General features: G+C 36.9%; 2 protein-coding genes across 4 annotated transcripts in view; both read left to right on the top strand.

The window, feature by feature from the left end:
- The window catches only part of LOC136264338 (mucin-17-like), a 330,828-nt gene that overhangs the window by 12,016 nt on the left and 300,989 nt on the right, over positions 1-17,823 (top strand). The window lies entirely within an intron of this gene.
- Positions 1,700-16,119, top strand: LOC136264403 (uncharacterized). Its single transcript, XM_066059133.1, has 5 exons — positions 1,700-3,165; positions 9,682-9,957; positions 10,695-10,777; positions 13,353-13,584; positions 15,587-16,119. Exons 1-5 carry the CDS (start codon positions 2,811-2,813, stop codon positions 15,889-15,891), a joined length of 1,251 nt encoding a protein of 416 aa, XP_065915205.1. The 5' UTR covers positions 1,700-2,810; the 3' UTR covers positions 15,892-16,119.

Below are 17,823 nucleotides of genomic sequence, written 5' to 3'. Positions count from 1 at the left end.
TGGAGGATGATAACGTTGAGTATGAGTGTACTACCAGTACTAATGAGATTACTAGTTCCATAGTGTTGAATGTGACAGGTAATACATGACTATATGTCAGTATAAACAATTATTAATGTATGTGGTTATTATCCTCTGAAAATTCTATAATAATTTTAATGCTTGTATGCATGTACATTATTGTTTGTTTGTGTACACTTGGAAACTTCTCTTATTATACTCGTACACATATATGTTAACAGGGTATCACATGTAAAAGAGGTGTACAGTTGGTATACTCCAGGTCATGTTTTTGTTTACTCTTAAACTTGTGTTGATCATGTTGTCATATTTATTTACTTGCTGGCATTTGCAGTACAGTACAAATGGTGCAATACCTGCCCCTCACCATAGATACCCTCACCAACTAAATTTCCTTGTTTTATAACTCCACACGTAGCCTGCTACACTGCTACTCTTAAGAATACTGTGACTGCTCTATTAGAGTATCTCAATGTTGACTGCTCTATTAGAGTATCTCCAGTAAGAGGGGCTCTTTCAAAAGGGGGGTTCCATGGAACCCTTTGAACTCCCTGGATCCTCCCTTGCTCTTTGATCTTAGATCCTGAGTTACATACCATGACCACATTCAACTCCTAGTGGGTAATTGCTATGACCAGTTTTTCCTGTAATTCTGTTATGAGTACTGCTTATAGCATTTCGAATCTGAATTGATGGGAAAAGGATACTAGATGCTGTGTATGCACTAGAAAGGTAAATGGCTCTAATAATCACAAGCAGAAGAGTGTTGCTTGGGAATACTTTTACAAGGAAGTATCGAGCAGTCTAGAGAGGTAGACTGTACTCTGACTGTATGTAGATCTAACAATTGATATCTGGATCAATAGAGCTGTTCACAAGTTTACATCACATTTACTGTTCACTTTCTAAAGATTGGGTGTTTGACAGTAAACTGCTGGTAACTCGTGAAAATGCAGAACAAGCCTTAAATGCTGTATTGCATTTTGTGGTGTTTTTGACTAGAAAATTGTGACCAGAGTAGAGACAACCTTGCTTTCACGCACAGAATAAAACTCTCATTTTTTACCGCAGTCAGATTGCTGGTCTAATTGACTACCATATTTCACTCTACCTTTTATTCGGTACTGGTTTTTGTAGTAGCTTTTCTCTGAGCGTGTGAAAACCACAATTGGTCATTAGGCACCATTCAATGGTTATGCATGAGGCGGCCGCTGAGGTGGTGAAGCCACAAAGAGCTGGCTAGTCTTGTTCTTATTCAGATGGGAGCCATTTCAAGCAATTGCAAGGTGGATCCTGGAGATTCCAAACTTAACCTCTGTCTTCACTTGTCTGCTTACTCTTTTTTGTATTAGTCCACCCACTACTCTGATGTTTATGACATGTCCTGGATGAAAATAGCTGCTCAAAATAGGGTAAATTTTAGATATCAGAATTACACACCCACACAGTGATAGCTAATAATACAAATGAATATTTGGCAGGAGTTTTATTTGTATACTGTAGTTTTACACATTAAGAAGTTACAATGCAATGTTCACTTAAAATTGCTGTATCTACTCAGTAACATGCTATGCAGGCTTTGCAGAAGTATTATGTAGGACACTCTCCTGTCTTTTTATAGTTATTAGATCTTTTGTGGTGGATTTTACAAGTGTCTAAGTTACTTAGACCCTTCTCATGTTTATTATGCACAACAACACTGGCAACGTATAACTACTTGAAGATTAATTTTTAAACACATAACTGTTGTTACGAGTTGAGTGATGTCTTGTTTTTACTAATTAACATTTTTTCTGTTACAAGCAGCTGTCAAGAGTGTTAAGGCACAACAACTACATAAACATAAATGGTCTAAATAAGTTAGACTTCAGAACACAGGGGTCTAAGTAATTTAGTAACCCTCAGGCCCTGTACTAGCAACTTTGCTTTGCTCAGGTGCCACGACATAGGGCCATCAGGTTATAAAAATTACTTAGACCCCTGTGGTCTGAAGTCTAACTATTACTTAACGTACGTAGCTACCATTATGGGCTAATGTGTAAATGCAATTTTAGTTTTAGTGGTTTAATAATTTAATTTGAAGAAATTGAACTTTTGGTTGAACTTTTAGTTTGGTTTTACTGTTGCTACAAAAGTAACCAATCTGGTTTTCAAAGGAACAATGAATCTGTGTTGTCAGTACCTGTTAGCACTTTTCTTTTGTAGTTAACTGTGTGCAAGTGTTGTACTAGGTGGCATATAGTACTGGGGTTCTACAGCATAATTTCTGTAGCCCTCTACAGTTCCAATGGCTAGAAGACAGATCCTGATCGACTAAGTACGGAAACCAGTAAATCAGCATGAGTTGAGCAGTACAACAGTGGTATATCCACCCCATGTTGCTCGGAAGGTGTCAGGAGGTTCTCAGCTCTTGTTAAATGGCTAAAGATGTCACTTACTTTGGTGGAGTGGATACAGACAGACAGTTTTAAGATAGGCATGATGATTGTAGCCTGGTTTTCTGAGTTGTTACTTGATGAAGTAGCTATGGTGGTGAAGTATCACAAAGTTTGAGGCTAGTAAAATCACTTTCACAATGCTCATGCTGTATTTTTAAGAGTTGTTCTGGTATATAATTCAGCCTATTGAGAGGTGTTCTAGTGTATCCTTTTACTGTATGCTAAACATTGAAGAGGTTAAATCCTTTGTATTACTAAACACCCCAGGAGGTTTCCAGCTTTACAGGAAACCTTTTATGATAACTACACCTGTAACAGAAGACCATATATTGAAGTACAACGTGGAGTGGCATGTTCACAATAAGTGTTAACAAAGTTATGCAATCCCAGGTACTTGTATCTTCACAAATTTTGTGTTTCATTTTTATAGGTATACAGATAGTTAACAATTTGATGGCAACAGATAATTGTTTAAATGTTAATACCAGTTGGACTACTATAACTGGAGGGTGTAGTAACTCAGTTCAGTATATGATAACATTGTCATCATCTAGTGATACTATTGGACCAGTAGTGACCAGTGACGCTTCCTACACTTTTAACAATACAGTGATGCTATCTGATGATATCTCTGTGATTGTTGTTGCTTTTAACAGGAAAACGATGGGAATTAGTATGCAAGTTGCTGCTCAACCTTCTCTATTAAGTAAGAGATTCATGCATACTAGTGAATAGTTTGTTGGAATTGACCTCACTTACCCAACCTTTCTGTTAATGTAACACCAAACAATGATTGCTTGTTCTGTTAGCATTGTTGTGTGTATTATAAGAAAGTTTTTAAATCTGTTATTTATGATCTATATATGGTGGTTGTGCACATAACTTCAGCAATATGGCTGTAAGTTATCTAAACACCCAGTGGTTATACTGTAGGTATCTGAGGTATCACTGTATTTCATTGCAGTTGACAATGTACAGCAATATTTGTGTGAACTAATATCCATGCAAAAATAGTCAAGCTGTACAAAAATGGTGCAACCTTCAAAAATCCTGGGTGAAAAAGTTGTGAAATCAAAGGTGGTGGCCATAAAATGGCTGCAATGATGTTGATGATAATAAATTTTAATAACGGCTTTATCAAGACACACGGTAGTGTGTCGTGCGGCCCAAGAAGCCGGCGCGTAACACCCGTGAGTATATTGACAGGAAGAAAGAAAACGCAATTTTCGCACCTCCGTAGCTCTGTGCTTCCTTGATGAAACAAGACGATTTTTGCTGTGGACATGCCCTCCAACTGCAGCACTCTACATTCCAAATTTGAGCGAAATCGCTTCACGCGTTCCCGAGATATGCGACTTCAAAAATTGGCTGAGTTTCTTCGTTTTTTTTTTTTTTCTTCTTATTTTTCTTTTTCTTGTCACACACTTACAAAAACTGCTATAAAACTCGAACGCGTTATCCGATTGCCTTGAAATTTGGCACACAGAAGGGGGGTATAAAGGCGCATCTCGGTACCAACTTTGGCTGGAATACCATAAACAGACAAAGAGTTATGAGCGATTATGCACGAAAAATAACACCAATATGTTGTCACGCCTACAGGGTAAACCGCGTATGGGAAGAAGCTGAAAATCGGTGGGTGAATAGGTTAACTATTGAACCTCAAACCTTTTGTGGTTTGAAAGAAATCGAGCTAAAAACCAGGAAGATACAGCGAAAAAATCAACAGTGTGTAACAATTACGCAATCGAGATTAACTAATTTTTAATATTTTTATTTTATTATTATTATTATTATTATTATGCTTGCCACGCCTACCAGGTAAACCGCTTAGGGTAATGCTTTCAAAATCGCTGTACAGATGGAGTTATCATCTTAGAAAGGCTCTTCAATGGTGTAGAAGAATCAGACTTAAAGCCACGGAGTTATAACACGAAATCCAACTTGGTGTAGCAAGTGCAAGATCGAGATACTCTAATAGAGCAGTCATCCTAATAGAGCAGTCACCCTGAACAGAATTCAAGAGATCAGTTAGAAATAAGTAACCTGTACAGAGATCAGCTACAAACAAATCACCCTGTAGAGAGTTCAGCTACAAACAATTCACCCTGTTAAAACATCAGTTAGAAGAAGATTTCTTGTAGAGAGTTCAGATACAAACAAATCACCCTGTTGAAAGATCAGCTAGAAGATGTCACCTTGTAGATACTTCAGTTACAAAGAAACCACCATGTAGAGAATTCAGCTACAAACTAGTGACCCTGTAGATACATCAGCTAGAAGAAGTTACCTTGTAGAGAGTTCAGCTACAAGAAACCATTCTGTAAAGAGCTCAGCTGCAAACAAATCACCTATACAGAATTCAGCTACAAACAAATCACCCTGTAGAGAGATCAGCTAGAAGAAGTTACCTTGTAGATAGTTCAGCTACAAACAAATCATCCTGTAGAGAGATCAGCTAGAAGAAGTTACCTTGTAGATAGTTCAGCTACAAACAATTCACCCTGTACAGAGCTCAGTTAAAAGAGGTTTCCTTGTAAAAAGTTCAGCTACAAACAAATCACCCTGTAGAGAGATAAGTAAGAAGAAGTTACCTTGTAGATCGTTCTGCTACAAACAATTCACCCTGTAAAGAGATCAGCTAGAAGAAGTTACCTTGTAGAGAGTTCAGCTACAAAGAAACCATCATGTAGAGAATTCAGCCGCAAACAAATCATGTATAGAGAGTTCAGCTACAAACAAATCTCCCTGTAGAGAGATCAGCTAGAAGAAGTTTCCTTGTAGAGAGTTCTGCTACAAACAAATCACCCTGTAGAAAGATCAGCTAGAAGAAATCACCTCGTAGAGAGTTCAGCTTCAAAGAAACAATCATGTGAGAGTTCAGGTACAAACAAATTGTCCTGTAGAGAGATCAGCTAGAAGAAGTTACCTTGTAGAGAGTTCAGCTACAAAGAAACCATCATGTAGATAGTTCAGGTACAAACAAATCACCCTGTAGAAAGATCAGCTATAGAAGAAATCACCTTGTAGAGAGTTCAGCTACAAAGAATCTATCGTGTAGAGAGTTTAACTACAAACAAATCACCCTGTATAAAGATCAGCTATAGAAGAAATCACCTTGTAGAGAGTTCAGCTACAAAGAAACCATCATGTAGAGAGTTTAGCTACAAACAAATCGGCCTGTAGAGAGATCAGCTAGAAGAAATTACCTTGTAGAGAGTTCAGCTACAAAGAAACAATCATGTAGAGAGTTCAGCTGCAAACAAATCACCTGTAGAGAGTTCAGCTAGAAACAAGTCGCCCTGTAGAGAGATCAGCTAGAAACAAGTCACCTTGTAGAGAGTTCAGCTAGAAGAAGTAACATTGTAGAGCTACAAAGAAGCTACCATGTAGAGTTCAGCTGCAAACAAATCACCCTGTTGAGAACTCAGCTACAAACAAATCGCCCTGTAGAAAGATTAGCTAGAAGAAGTTACCTTATAGGGAGTTCAGCTATGAACAGATCACCCTGTAGAGAGTTCAGCTACAAACAAATCACCCTGTAGAGAGTTAAGTTACAAAGAAACCACCATGTAGAGAGTTCAGCTGCAAAAAAAATCAATCACTCTGTAGAGAGTTCAGCTAGAAGAAGTCACCTTGTAGAGAGTTAAGCTGCAAATAAATCACCCTGTAGAGAATTCAGCTACAAACAAATCACCCTGTAGAAAGATCAGCTAGAAGAAGTTACCTTGTAGAGAGTTCAGCTACAAAGAAACCACCATGTAGAGAGTTCAGCTGCAAACAAATCACCTGTAGAGAGTTCAGCTAGAAACAAGTCACCCTGTAGAGAGATCAGCTAAAAACAAGTCACCCTGTAGAGAGTTCAGCTAGAAGAAGTCACATTGTAGAGAGTTCAGCTACAAAGAAACTACCACGTAGAGAATCCAGCTGCAAACAAATCATCCTGTAGAGAGTTCAGCTAGAAGAAGTCACCTTTTAGAGAGTTCAGCTACAAAGCAACCACCATGTAAAGAGTTCAGCTGCAAAAAACTCAATCACCTTGTAGAAAGATCGGCTAGAAGAAGTTACCTTGTAGAGAGTTCAGCTACAAAGAAACCACCATGTAGAGAGTTCAGCTGCAAACAAATCACCTGTAGAGAGTTCAGCTAGAAACAAGTCACCCTGTAGAGAGTTCAGCTAGAAGAAGTCACATTGTAGAGAGTTCAGCTACAATGAAACTCCCATGTAGAGAGTTCAGCTGCAAACAAATCACCCTGTAGAGAACTCAGCTACAAACAAATATGCAGTGAAAAAGATCAGCTAGAAGAAGTTACCTTGTAGAGAGTTCAGCTACAACGAAACCACCATGTAGAGAGTTCAGCTACAAACAAATCACCTGTAGAGAGTTCAGCTAGAAACAAGTCACCCTGTAGAGAGATCAGCTAGAAACAAGTCACCTTGTAGAGAGTTCAGCTAGAAGAAGTCACATTGTAGAGAGTTCAGCTACAAAGAAACCACCATTTAGAGAGTTCAGCTGCAAACAAATCACCCAGTAGAAAGTTCAGCTATGAACAGATCACCCTGTTGAGAGTTCAGTTAGAAACAAGGAATCCTGTAGAGAGATCACCTAGAAGTATCGCCTTGTAGAGTTCAGCTACAAACAAATCACCTGTAGAGAGTTCAGCTACAAACAAATCACCCTGTAGAGAGATCAGCTAGAAGAAGTTACCTTGTAGGGATTTCAGCTACAAACAAATCACCCTGTAGAGAGTTCAGCTACAAAGAAACTATTCTGTAAAGAGCTCAGCTGCAAACAAATCACTTGTACAGAATTCAGCTACAAACAAATTGCCCTGTAGAGAGATCAGCTAGAAGAAATTACCTTGTAGATAGTTCAGCTACAAACAAATCACCCTGTAGAAAGATCAGTTAGAAGAAGTTACCTTGGAGAAAGTTCAGCTACAAAGAAACCATTTTGTAAAGAACTCAGCTGCAAACAAATCACCTGTACAGAATTCAACTACGAACAAATCACCCTGTAGAGATCAGCTATAAGAAGTTACCTTGTAGATAGTTCAGCTACAAACAAATCTCCCTGTAGAGAGATCAGCTAGAAGAAATTACCTTGTAGAGAGTTCAGCTAAAAAAGGAACCACCATGTAGAGAGTTCAGCTGCAAAGAAATCACCCTGTAGAAAATTCTGCCAGAAACAAATTGCCCTGTAGAAAGATCAGTTAGAAGAAGTTACCTTTTAGAGAGTTCAGCTACAAAGAAACCATTCTGTAAAGAGCTCAGCTGCAAACAAATCACCTATACAAAATTCAGCTACAAACACATCACCCTGTAGAGAGATCAGCTAGAAGAAGTTACCTTGTAGATCGTTCAGCTACAAACAATTCACCCTGTAGAGAGAGCAATTAGAAGAAGTCACGTTGTAGAGTGTTCAGTTACAAAGAAACCACCATGGAGATTTCTGTAATCAATATATGTGACCGGATTTGCGAAAAGGGGTCTTCCACACAGATCCAATTCCGTAAATGTTGGAGACCATAACTCAGTGTTCAAGTAACATATTAACCTGAACATTTCACCATGTATTCAGCTATAGTGGTGCTCACCACTGCCCAAATATCAAGGCAATAGCTCTTTCCAATCTGAAGTTATCAATTGTCAAAGTTGGCAAATTGGACCCCTTTTCGCAAATCCGGTCACATATGTATTATACAGTATATATAATTTGTACATTTACTGATAAAATATTTAAAGTACATCTACTTCATCCTTTCTTCTTCCTGTAGTAAAGAAAAAAACATAGGTTAAAAAAGTCCCAAAGCTGACCATAGGCCGGCTTTGGGGTATACAAATACAAAAAGAAATGAAATCTAATCCAAAACAGCCAAGCTGTAAAAAAAGTGTGCGGCCCTCAGAAAGGCTATGGTGAAAAAAGATGTGAAATCCAAGGTGGCGGCCAAGAAATGGCTGTGATGGTAGGTTAGTGGTAAAAATTTTAATAACGACAATTCAGGTGAATTTTTGTGAAGCGGCACAAAAATTCACCTGAATTGTCATTATTAAAATTTTTACCACTAACCTACCATCACAGCCATTTCTTGGCCGCCACCTTGGATTTCACATCTTTTTTCACCATAGCCTTTCTGAGGGCCGCACACTTTTTTTACAGCTTGGCTGTTTTGGATTAGATTTAATTTATTATTGTTAACTACATTGCAGCCATTTCATTTATAAAGTAGAAATTAAGTGAGGAGAACAGCTGTGATAGCAGCAGCTTAGTGGTTAAGATTTGGGTGTTCAGTATGGAGGTCACTGGTTTGAAAACTGGCAATTTTTTTTCAAAATTTTCATGCATCTTTTATCCTGTGGTGACTACTCTGACCGACTGTTCTATTAGAGTATTTCAACCCAGTGATGTACAGTTGTTTGGGTTTTGGCTTTTAACTCTATAGCTGTCAGTGTGATTTCTTTTAAACTACAAAAGGTTTGAGCTATTATGGTTAACTTATATGCATACTGTTTTTAAATTATTCCCATAGACAGTTTACCTTATAGGCGTGAAAACAACAAGTCGGCCTTTTTAATGCGAACGATTGTCCGTAGTTCTATGACTATTAATCAGATTGCACCAAACTTGGTACGTAACTGTGCCACAATATTTTTTAAAGTGTACCAAAGCTCAAGAAAATTGAGCTACACATTTGCATTTTGTAAAGATTTTTGTAACTAAGTGTGTGAAAAGAATAATCTAAGCCCCCTAAACAAAGAAAAAATGAAGAAATTAAGCTGAATTTGAAGACTCATATTTATTTCATGATTGTGTTAGGCTATCTTGCTCAAATTTGGTATTTGGGATGCTGAAGGTGGCGGAAGTTTGCAGTGTAAAAATGATTCCAATTCAAGAAGGGAGCATGGAGCTACGTATGTGTGAAAATCGCATTTTGTTCCTTCCTGTAAAAACTCATGGTATGGCACACTATCTTTCTTGGCCTCATGACACACTATCGTGTGTCTTGAAATAAATAAAATGTGCTGCATATAGTTTTGACTGTAATACCAGTACAGTAGTAATGTATAGTAGAAAGAACAACACCACACCATTCCATTAAAAATTATAGTGGAAATATTCTATGCAACTAAACATACCTAGTCTGTGTACTATCTAACTAATGTAAAACCTTTACAGAGGTACCAAACATTTTTATAAACTTTTGCTGTAATCTTACTGTAGATATACCACAGCTCATTGATCCTACTATGGTAGAGAGATGTGTATCCTACTTGTACATAACTTGGAATGATACTACTCAGTGTGTACCAGTGCATTATACAGTAATGTTGACTAATACATCATCTGGTGTAGTGATACAGAGTATTTCTACTGACAGCAACTCCTACAACTTTACTGGACTAACTAGTGACACTTCATACACAATAACTATCGTTGGTAGGAATAGAGTTGGTCAAGATGTTGTGGTGAATCACACTTCATCTTTAAAATCAAATGGTAAGGTGCTCCATTTTCTGTTTTTAATCAAGCTATTTACATGAAGATTACAGTAGTACAGCTTCTGGGGGTCAACCTCCTAGGAACATTTAGAGCGTCTGACCAGAGAATGGTGAACCAATAATAGTTATTAGTTTACCATTCTATTACTGACCAGAGTCTGGGGAGACTGAAGCCTATACCCATTTTCCTTTAATGAGTTTACCAAACTTAATTTCAACTATAACATCAACTTACATTATCTAAAAACAATATTGTTAGGCTATCTATAGTTTGCGTATTGGCATTAGTACATCTTAGTAACAACTAGGCAGTGTTTACTAGTGGTGCACCAATAAGAGATTATGCAATTAGCTGATATTAAAATTCACATAATGGTCGATGCCGATAACCGATCAGATATTTATGTTTCCCAAAATTTCATACACATTTTGTAAAAATTTAATTGTCAGTTAGAACTCTTATTGTTATGAAAACAATAACATCAGGGCCAGTATAATTAATCGGCTAAATAATCTGCTGATAATAACCAATACCGACATTGCTGAAATGTGACCAATAAACTGGATTTCCAATTATTTACTGATTAATTGGTACATCACTAATTTACAAACAGTACAAAAAGTCTTGAGAAAGTTGATACAGTGGGAAAGTACCCCATACAACACTGTAATGTTGCATATAATTATACATGCCAAACATATTATTGTCTATTTGATCTGAACATGTATTATTAGTTCCTCCAATGTTTGTGGGAGTTACTCCATCTTCAATTGTTACCTCAAGGCAACAAGTGGAAGACATCACAATCAGCTGGATGGTATGTGTGTATCTTAATTAATGAATGTGATGATGACCATAATTAATGTTGGAGTAGTTGAATGTTTTGTTATTAGAGATGCCTACAATCATTTTTTTTCTTCTAGATTCTATAATTTTTCAGCACATAGTATGCTTGATCGTTTCAAACAATGGGCAATTTTTATAGCATGTAATTTGAGTTGTGAGTACAGTAGACCTTGACCCTCATTTATCTGTACCCTTGTTTATCTGAAATTGGAGATGACTGTTCTATTAGAGTATTTAGTACAAGTGTATGTTTTATTAACAGTATTTCAACAGAGCTCTGTATTTAAATGAATGGGCTACGCTTCAGTTATTCGAACAATTCACTTATCCGAACGTCTTTACCATTACCTGAGATACATTGGGGTTTGGATAACCAAGATTTTACTGTAGTGTGCAGTATAACATAATCTAGACTTAATTGAATGCCCATATAGCAGTAGCAGTACAAGTGAGTGTGGCATTATCATTTATCATATGTGTCATGTCTGTTGGGCCTTGTGTGATTACAACTAGCTACAACTGTAAAAAATCAAATCAATAGTAGATGCAGTGCATAAGTAGAAACTTACTTCCCAGTAATGCTGTTGCATTATTACTGCCAAACACATTACTAGCAGTACAATTGTAGTTGTCAAAATCATCATCTTGCAAATTTAATAACGTCAAAATATATCATAATAATATTATGTACTACAGTACAGCTCACAGGTAACGTCACGGGTATACACATGCGAGTAATGCTCGTATCTTCTCGCGAGATCATTCTTTTGCAATGTACTGTACTACAATACCCGGCTGTGGAATATCGCGTGGATATGCACTAGCTGTGCGAGAAACTCACCACACATGAGAACACTCGCTACTGAGTTTAGTAACTTCATACAACACTTAAATCGCATAAAAATTTGTGATTGGTCCCATAATTATGTTCGTGCAAGCCTAGCTAGCTAATTATACAGTAGAATGCAATAAATGCACACTGGGCCCGCAGAACGCAATAGGTAGAATATTTACGAAAACGAAAAAAAATCTGTAAATTCTAAAGCGCTTGTTTCACGATAACACCACAAACCTTGTTAGCATCGTGATCCCAAAAACAAGAGGAGTTCCAAAATCTTTACTTAGTGTCAGTACACTCAAGGAGACAGAAGATATCAGCGTTAGTCTGCCTTGTGTTGGACGGGCGGTTCACTAGCACTTTTTCTCACGTTCTTTCGCCTTCGCCGTTCCCCCATGGACATAGAAAAGGCCTGGAAGACAAAACTTACCCAGGAATGGATTTGTTTATTCATGGAGAATTCAATGATACAAGTTTCATCTTGGTAGAGGACTACATTTGTATGTTATGATCGTTTTATTAAACGCCTGTAGTTTATTGTCACTCGATTTTTTGCTATTAGCACTTTGTAGCGCTGTAACTTCGAAATTTCTTGGCTTCTAGAGTAGAAACTTCGGTTGACCATTCCTTTAACTATCTAGATAAAGAAAATGCGAATTAGAAAAATGCACTAACTGGGGTTTTGTGGCATTACTTGGTGACCAATCCATCTAGGTTTACGGTAGCTACTGCTAGCTACAGTACTGACTGTAGTCCGTGACAGATCAAGTCAGTAGCTATTGAAGTGACCAAGTATTCGGTAGCTATAACACAGGCATTGCAATAGACTTCACAGCTGGTGGAACTGAGCCAGTGCCGCCTCCCAAGACCATATAGGTGAGACCTGTTATCTGGTCTTGCTTGATGCTCTCGAGTAAAGTTAGCTATCGCGGGACATTACTGTAGCCTTGCTGCATCCACACGGGTCACTCGAGTACACCTCACACGTGTCATGCATGTACATGCAACAATACCCATGAGGTGTACTGTACTTGTACTACTTCAAATTAAAAAACAACACCAAAAAGTATATTATTATATATTCAAAAATAAAATATAAGAATTAGAGAAACATGTAGCTACTAATTATAGAGGTGTGTGGTGACTAATTTAGACATATCTCGATATTTCCTTTGAACTTATCTTGATTATCTAATGTATCTCAATAACTGAAACAATTATTTATTTTAGTAAACTGCTAATATTGTAACCAGTAAAGTGAGCAAATTGCAATTTGAAGACTATAATAAAGTGAAAAATGTTAGTCTTATCACTGGTAGGAGAGTTGGAGCCCCCAGGAGGTGCCTACACCATCAGGTATACAAATAATTTATGGAAGTTTACTATTATCTAGATTAATAAACCTATCATCCTTATCTCGATAAGTCCTATGATATCTTGATAATCGAATATACTAGATAATCGCACACCTCTACTACTAAACACCATATAACATTAAGGGAGCTCAAGTGTTATGAAGCACTGTAAGTGTTTTTGTGTGAGTTTATTTGTGCTGATCAGTAATTGTGCTAGCTAGTATTAGTGTGTACTTGAACATCAACAGTAGAGAGTATGAATACTAAATGCATGATTATTTCAGCCCTAATCTAGACTAAGTTACAGTATATTTGATGAAATTCATTGTAAAGTATGCATGGTATTTATACAGGCACCATCGATATTGAACCTTTGTACCACATCCTTGATCAGTAGTTATGAAGTACAGATTAACTACACCAACAATGATGGCCGCTCTACTGACAGTAGTAGTGTTCCTGGTAATATTACATCGGTGTTAATGTCAGATTTGTTTCTTGGACATCCACTACCTGGCACCACTTATAATATCACAGTTGTTGCAGTTAATGAAGCTGGTCATGGTGTTGCTAATACTCCAACATGTATGTACATGATCATTTAGTACTGGTATTGTGTGAACAAAGAATAAACAAGCTGAAAATGTGACCAAGCCTGCAAAAAGTGGCACAAACTACTCCCATCACATAACAGATCTGCATTCTGTAGATTTATTAACAGAACTAAAATGACATGGCCATTTTATAGAGTTACATGAAAAAATTGGAGAAAAAGACAAATTCTCTATTACGCCCTGTTTATGCAGTCCCAGTTACCAGTAATTTTACATGTATGCAAAGTAACTTAACTGTTACTAGTTACTTTCATATTATGCTTGTTTACTAACTTTTGTAACACATTTGTGTTATTATTCCACAGAGATATGTACCTTACCAAGGAAGAATAAAATTATACATATACCCCAAATATTAGCTATGCAAAAGTGAAGTGGCCATTTCAGCTCAATTTCAACAAAGATTCTACTATGTACATACAATTTTTGACGAATGTAATTTTTGCAAATTAAAAAATATGCAGTTGCTTGACTGTCTGCTAAAGTTTCATCTTTGTTTATGTTTTATGTTGTGGCTGTTGGTTGCTACCAACAGACCTTCAGTATTTTCACACTATAAAGCCTAAAAAAATAATAATTATCAGGTTTGGCTTTATGCTATATTGAATGAAAAATGGGTAATCCCCAAAAAGAAAAGTACTAAAATTTATTAATCAATGAAAATTACTTACCTCAAATATATTATTTGTACTTTTTATTTATTAAGGCTTTACAGCAAAAGTGCTGAAGGTCTGTAGGACACCTGATCCTACAACCTGTTTAAAGTTGTCATATTTAGTATGTTTGATGTATACAGTATCTGTTAGACAGCCTGAATCATGTAGTACAGTACACAGAATGTATATATCTGCTGAAGCATGTATGGTGCGAGAATTGCAGAGGCTGAGCGTTTTGGTTTACGCATGGTTACTAGCCACCATAATACTATACAGTTGCAACTATGTATATAGTGTTATGTCCATAACTAGTTATGTTACTTAAGTAATAATATAGTTTGTATACTGCATATTACTTAAGTTTCAAAAGTAACTATAGTTACCTAAACTCTACTTCTTAGTGTAATTTGTATGTACATTAAATGAGGAAGAAAAAATACAAATTCACAGAGATTAAGTGTGGTCTGCATGATGCTACGCATATACAGCCATTATACAGTGACGTAGCCAAGGGTGGGCCTGGGTGGGCACGTGCCCATCCAAAGTTCCCTGGGACAGCGGCGCCCGCTTGCTAATCATATTACGGACAAGAAACGAGTATTGCATACCTTGGCAGTGCCATAGTTTCGTTGTAAATCAACAGATGATATCGAGACAAGTTCAATAATTACATCACGCGATCTGAATAGTTTCGATGTTTTCTAGTTAATGCACGGCATCACGTGATCTAAATTTTAGGGCGGAAGCACTAGGAAGGAGGGAATCCAGTTTCTTTCACATCTGGAATACTGAGTTGTGAGGAGCAGCACGGATTCTGTTGTTGACGAGGTTATAAGTGACCTGAGTGATAAACGAAAAATTAAATTCTCACGTGTTAGACAAGTAGGTTGGAGATGAAAGATTCAGTGGTAACTGAATTAAGCCATGCAAGTATCTTAAGAGTCAGGCTGGAGTAGAATGAGTTGCAGATGAGCTAAAAGAGAACAAGACAAGGAGGTGTAATAAGTTAGTTTTCAGTTCTAGCTTCTATATCATTCATGCAGTAGTTTAGACTAGTGAAATAAGCTGCAGGAACAGCAGCGTAGAATATTATTAGCTAGCTAGATACATTTATGCACTTTTGAAACAGTTGTTAAACCAAGTGTACGTGTAGTCCACTAAGGATGGACTCGCATTTTTTTGCTAGTTAGTTGCATGGGCTGAAATGTGTGGGTGAGTGTGCCCACCCATCACTGAAGGGCTGGCTACGCCACTGCAGCCATGCAACATCTTGTACTTTGTGTATGTAGTTACATACAGTACACATGTACTATACAGGTGATTGTGGATCATCAGATGAAGATGATGACCTCTCAACAGGAGCAGTAGTTGCTATCACTTTAGTGGTCACATTTATTATCACACTTGTTGTTACCGCTGTAATGACATACATCATTACCAGAATGTATTATAAACGTCAACCTGAGAGGACAAATAACAATAAGAACGTCGGTACACAAGATAACAATCAGTTTGTTCTAATGGGTCGAAATGTTGAAATAGATACTAATCCATCTTATGCTATTATGGACAAGGACACTATCAAAATGGATACTAACCCAGCTTATGCTGTTGCTAAGTGATACATCATTGTGGTGACGCTGGTGTCCTGAGAGACATCATATTTTGTATCCCTTTTAGCTTTTTCTACAGTAACATGCATTTTGTTTTCTTTAGATGTATTATGTGTATGTGTGTAGATTGTAATTCAAAAGCTTTCATGGACTTGTATATCTAGACTAGGGCTCTCAGTTTTGAAACAGGCACCATGCATTATTATTAATCATCGATTACTACTAACATTATAGTGGTAAAAGGAGAGAGTTGAAGGAATGGCAGAAGTTGATAGATATGTGCATGTAGTTAGATTACAATTAGATTAGTTGGCCACACTATCAATCTTTGTCAGCACTTATAATATGGAGTGTCTTTCAGAGTTCAGGGTCTGTCATGGATGTTGTTAATAAATCCAACTAGAGGTGTACTGATAAGAGAACAAATAGAACTACTGATGTAGCTACTGCATGATGTATATTTTAGCATTGAGAAAGCAGAAGTGATGTAATTTTCCTATAAAGCACAACTATATACCTAGTTACCTATGATGGTATGGTGTCTAATACAATTAGGCATCACAAATATTTTAATACTTGTTCCCTTGTCCAGATTATTTTGTGTTTCGATTAGTTATCAAGATGGCTGCTAGATTATCAGTTCAGTATTCCTGTGATACAGATATAAAAGTATTTTAAAACTCTCTTATAGCATTAACACTTCTTACCTACAAAAACCACATTTTGTGATGGTTGGTAGGTAATGCCTGTATTCAGTTGTGTACATTGGAATATTTGGTAGTAATACTGATTTAAAGGGTTTAATAATGCATGACAACCACTTGTGTGGAGAGTATACAGTCCACCAAGGGGCAAAAAGACCAACTGAGTACTACTTCTTGTATAAGTGTATGTCTATGCACAATAGCATGCATTATAATATTATGTGATCACATCCAGTTTAATGGTATAATTCACTAAAGTACATATGCCCAGGAACAATCACCTAGCTCCTGCATTTGCCAATTGGTGGCCATCATAAAGATCATTCATTGCTCTGTTATGGCTATAATTGGATACTTCAAATGGCAAGTGTGAAGCTGGACAACATTCTACTAAGCAAACTTTGAGCAGGCTGTAGGACCAGGTGTCCTACAGACCTTCAGCATTTGTACTGTAAAGCATAAATAAAAAAAATAAAAAAACAACAGTAATATATATGGTTAGCTGTGGTATATCCACATAAGCATTGAAACAACATTGACAATTGTCAGTCCATGTGCTACCAGCAACAAGCCAGTACCTTGGTGTTACATGATCGTTGCCATGGGTATCTTAATCTATGCACACACTATACCTATTCATTTCATCATAATTATTTGATTTGTAAATGCTCATTATGTGGGCCACTAATTAAGTACAAACCACATGTGAAATGAGAACAGTGAACAGCATACAACAAAGCCGACTTTGTAATCACCTTTTTGATAAGAGACCACCTACCATACCAATGTTTCAAAAGTTGTGTCATTACACTATTTTGGTTTCCAAGTAAACATAAAAATTGACTTGATAATAACCTACAAGTCAGATATTCTATTCCAATAATGAGATATATGATCTGGCAATCATGGTATGTAAATCAGCTTGTACCCACATGACTGGTTTCACAGACCCATTCACATTATGTAATTTGCCAAATGCTAATATTTCCCACATACCTTATTCTATGATAAGTTATTTAAATTTTACAGCAAAAAAAAAACAAATTAGTGACCACCATGTAGTGATAATTGATATTCACTACTGCATTAAGGTGACTACACAGAAGTAGTGAAGGTCACTACTAAAAATAGTGAGTACTGTGGTAGAAATTAGTAGTGAAATTCACTACTAAATAATACAGTGGTGGATTGAAACATGTAACTTTGATTAGTGTATGGCCAAACTTTAAAGCATTCT

This window comes from Dysidea avara, chromosome 1 (genome assembly GCF_963678975.1).
Source record: "Dysidea avara chromosome 1, odDysAvar1.4, whole genome shotgun sequence".
In the NCBI taxonomy this organism is placed as follows: Eukaryota; Metazoa; Porifera; class Demospongiae; order Dictyoceratida; family Dysideidae; genus Dysidea; species Dysidea avara.
The sequence above is the reverse complement of the archived record's forward strand: the minus strand, read 5'-3'. Positions and strand labels throughout refer to the sequence as shown.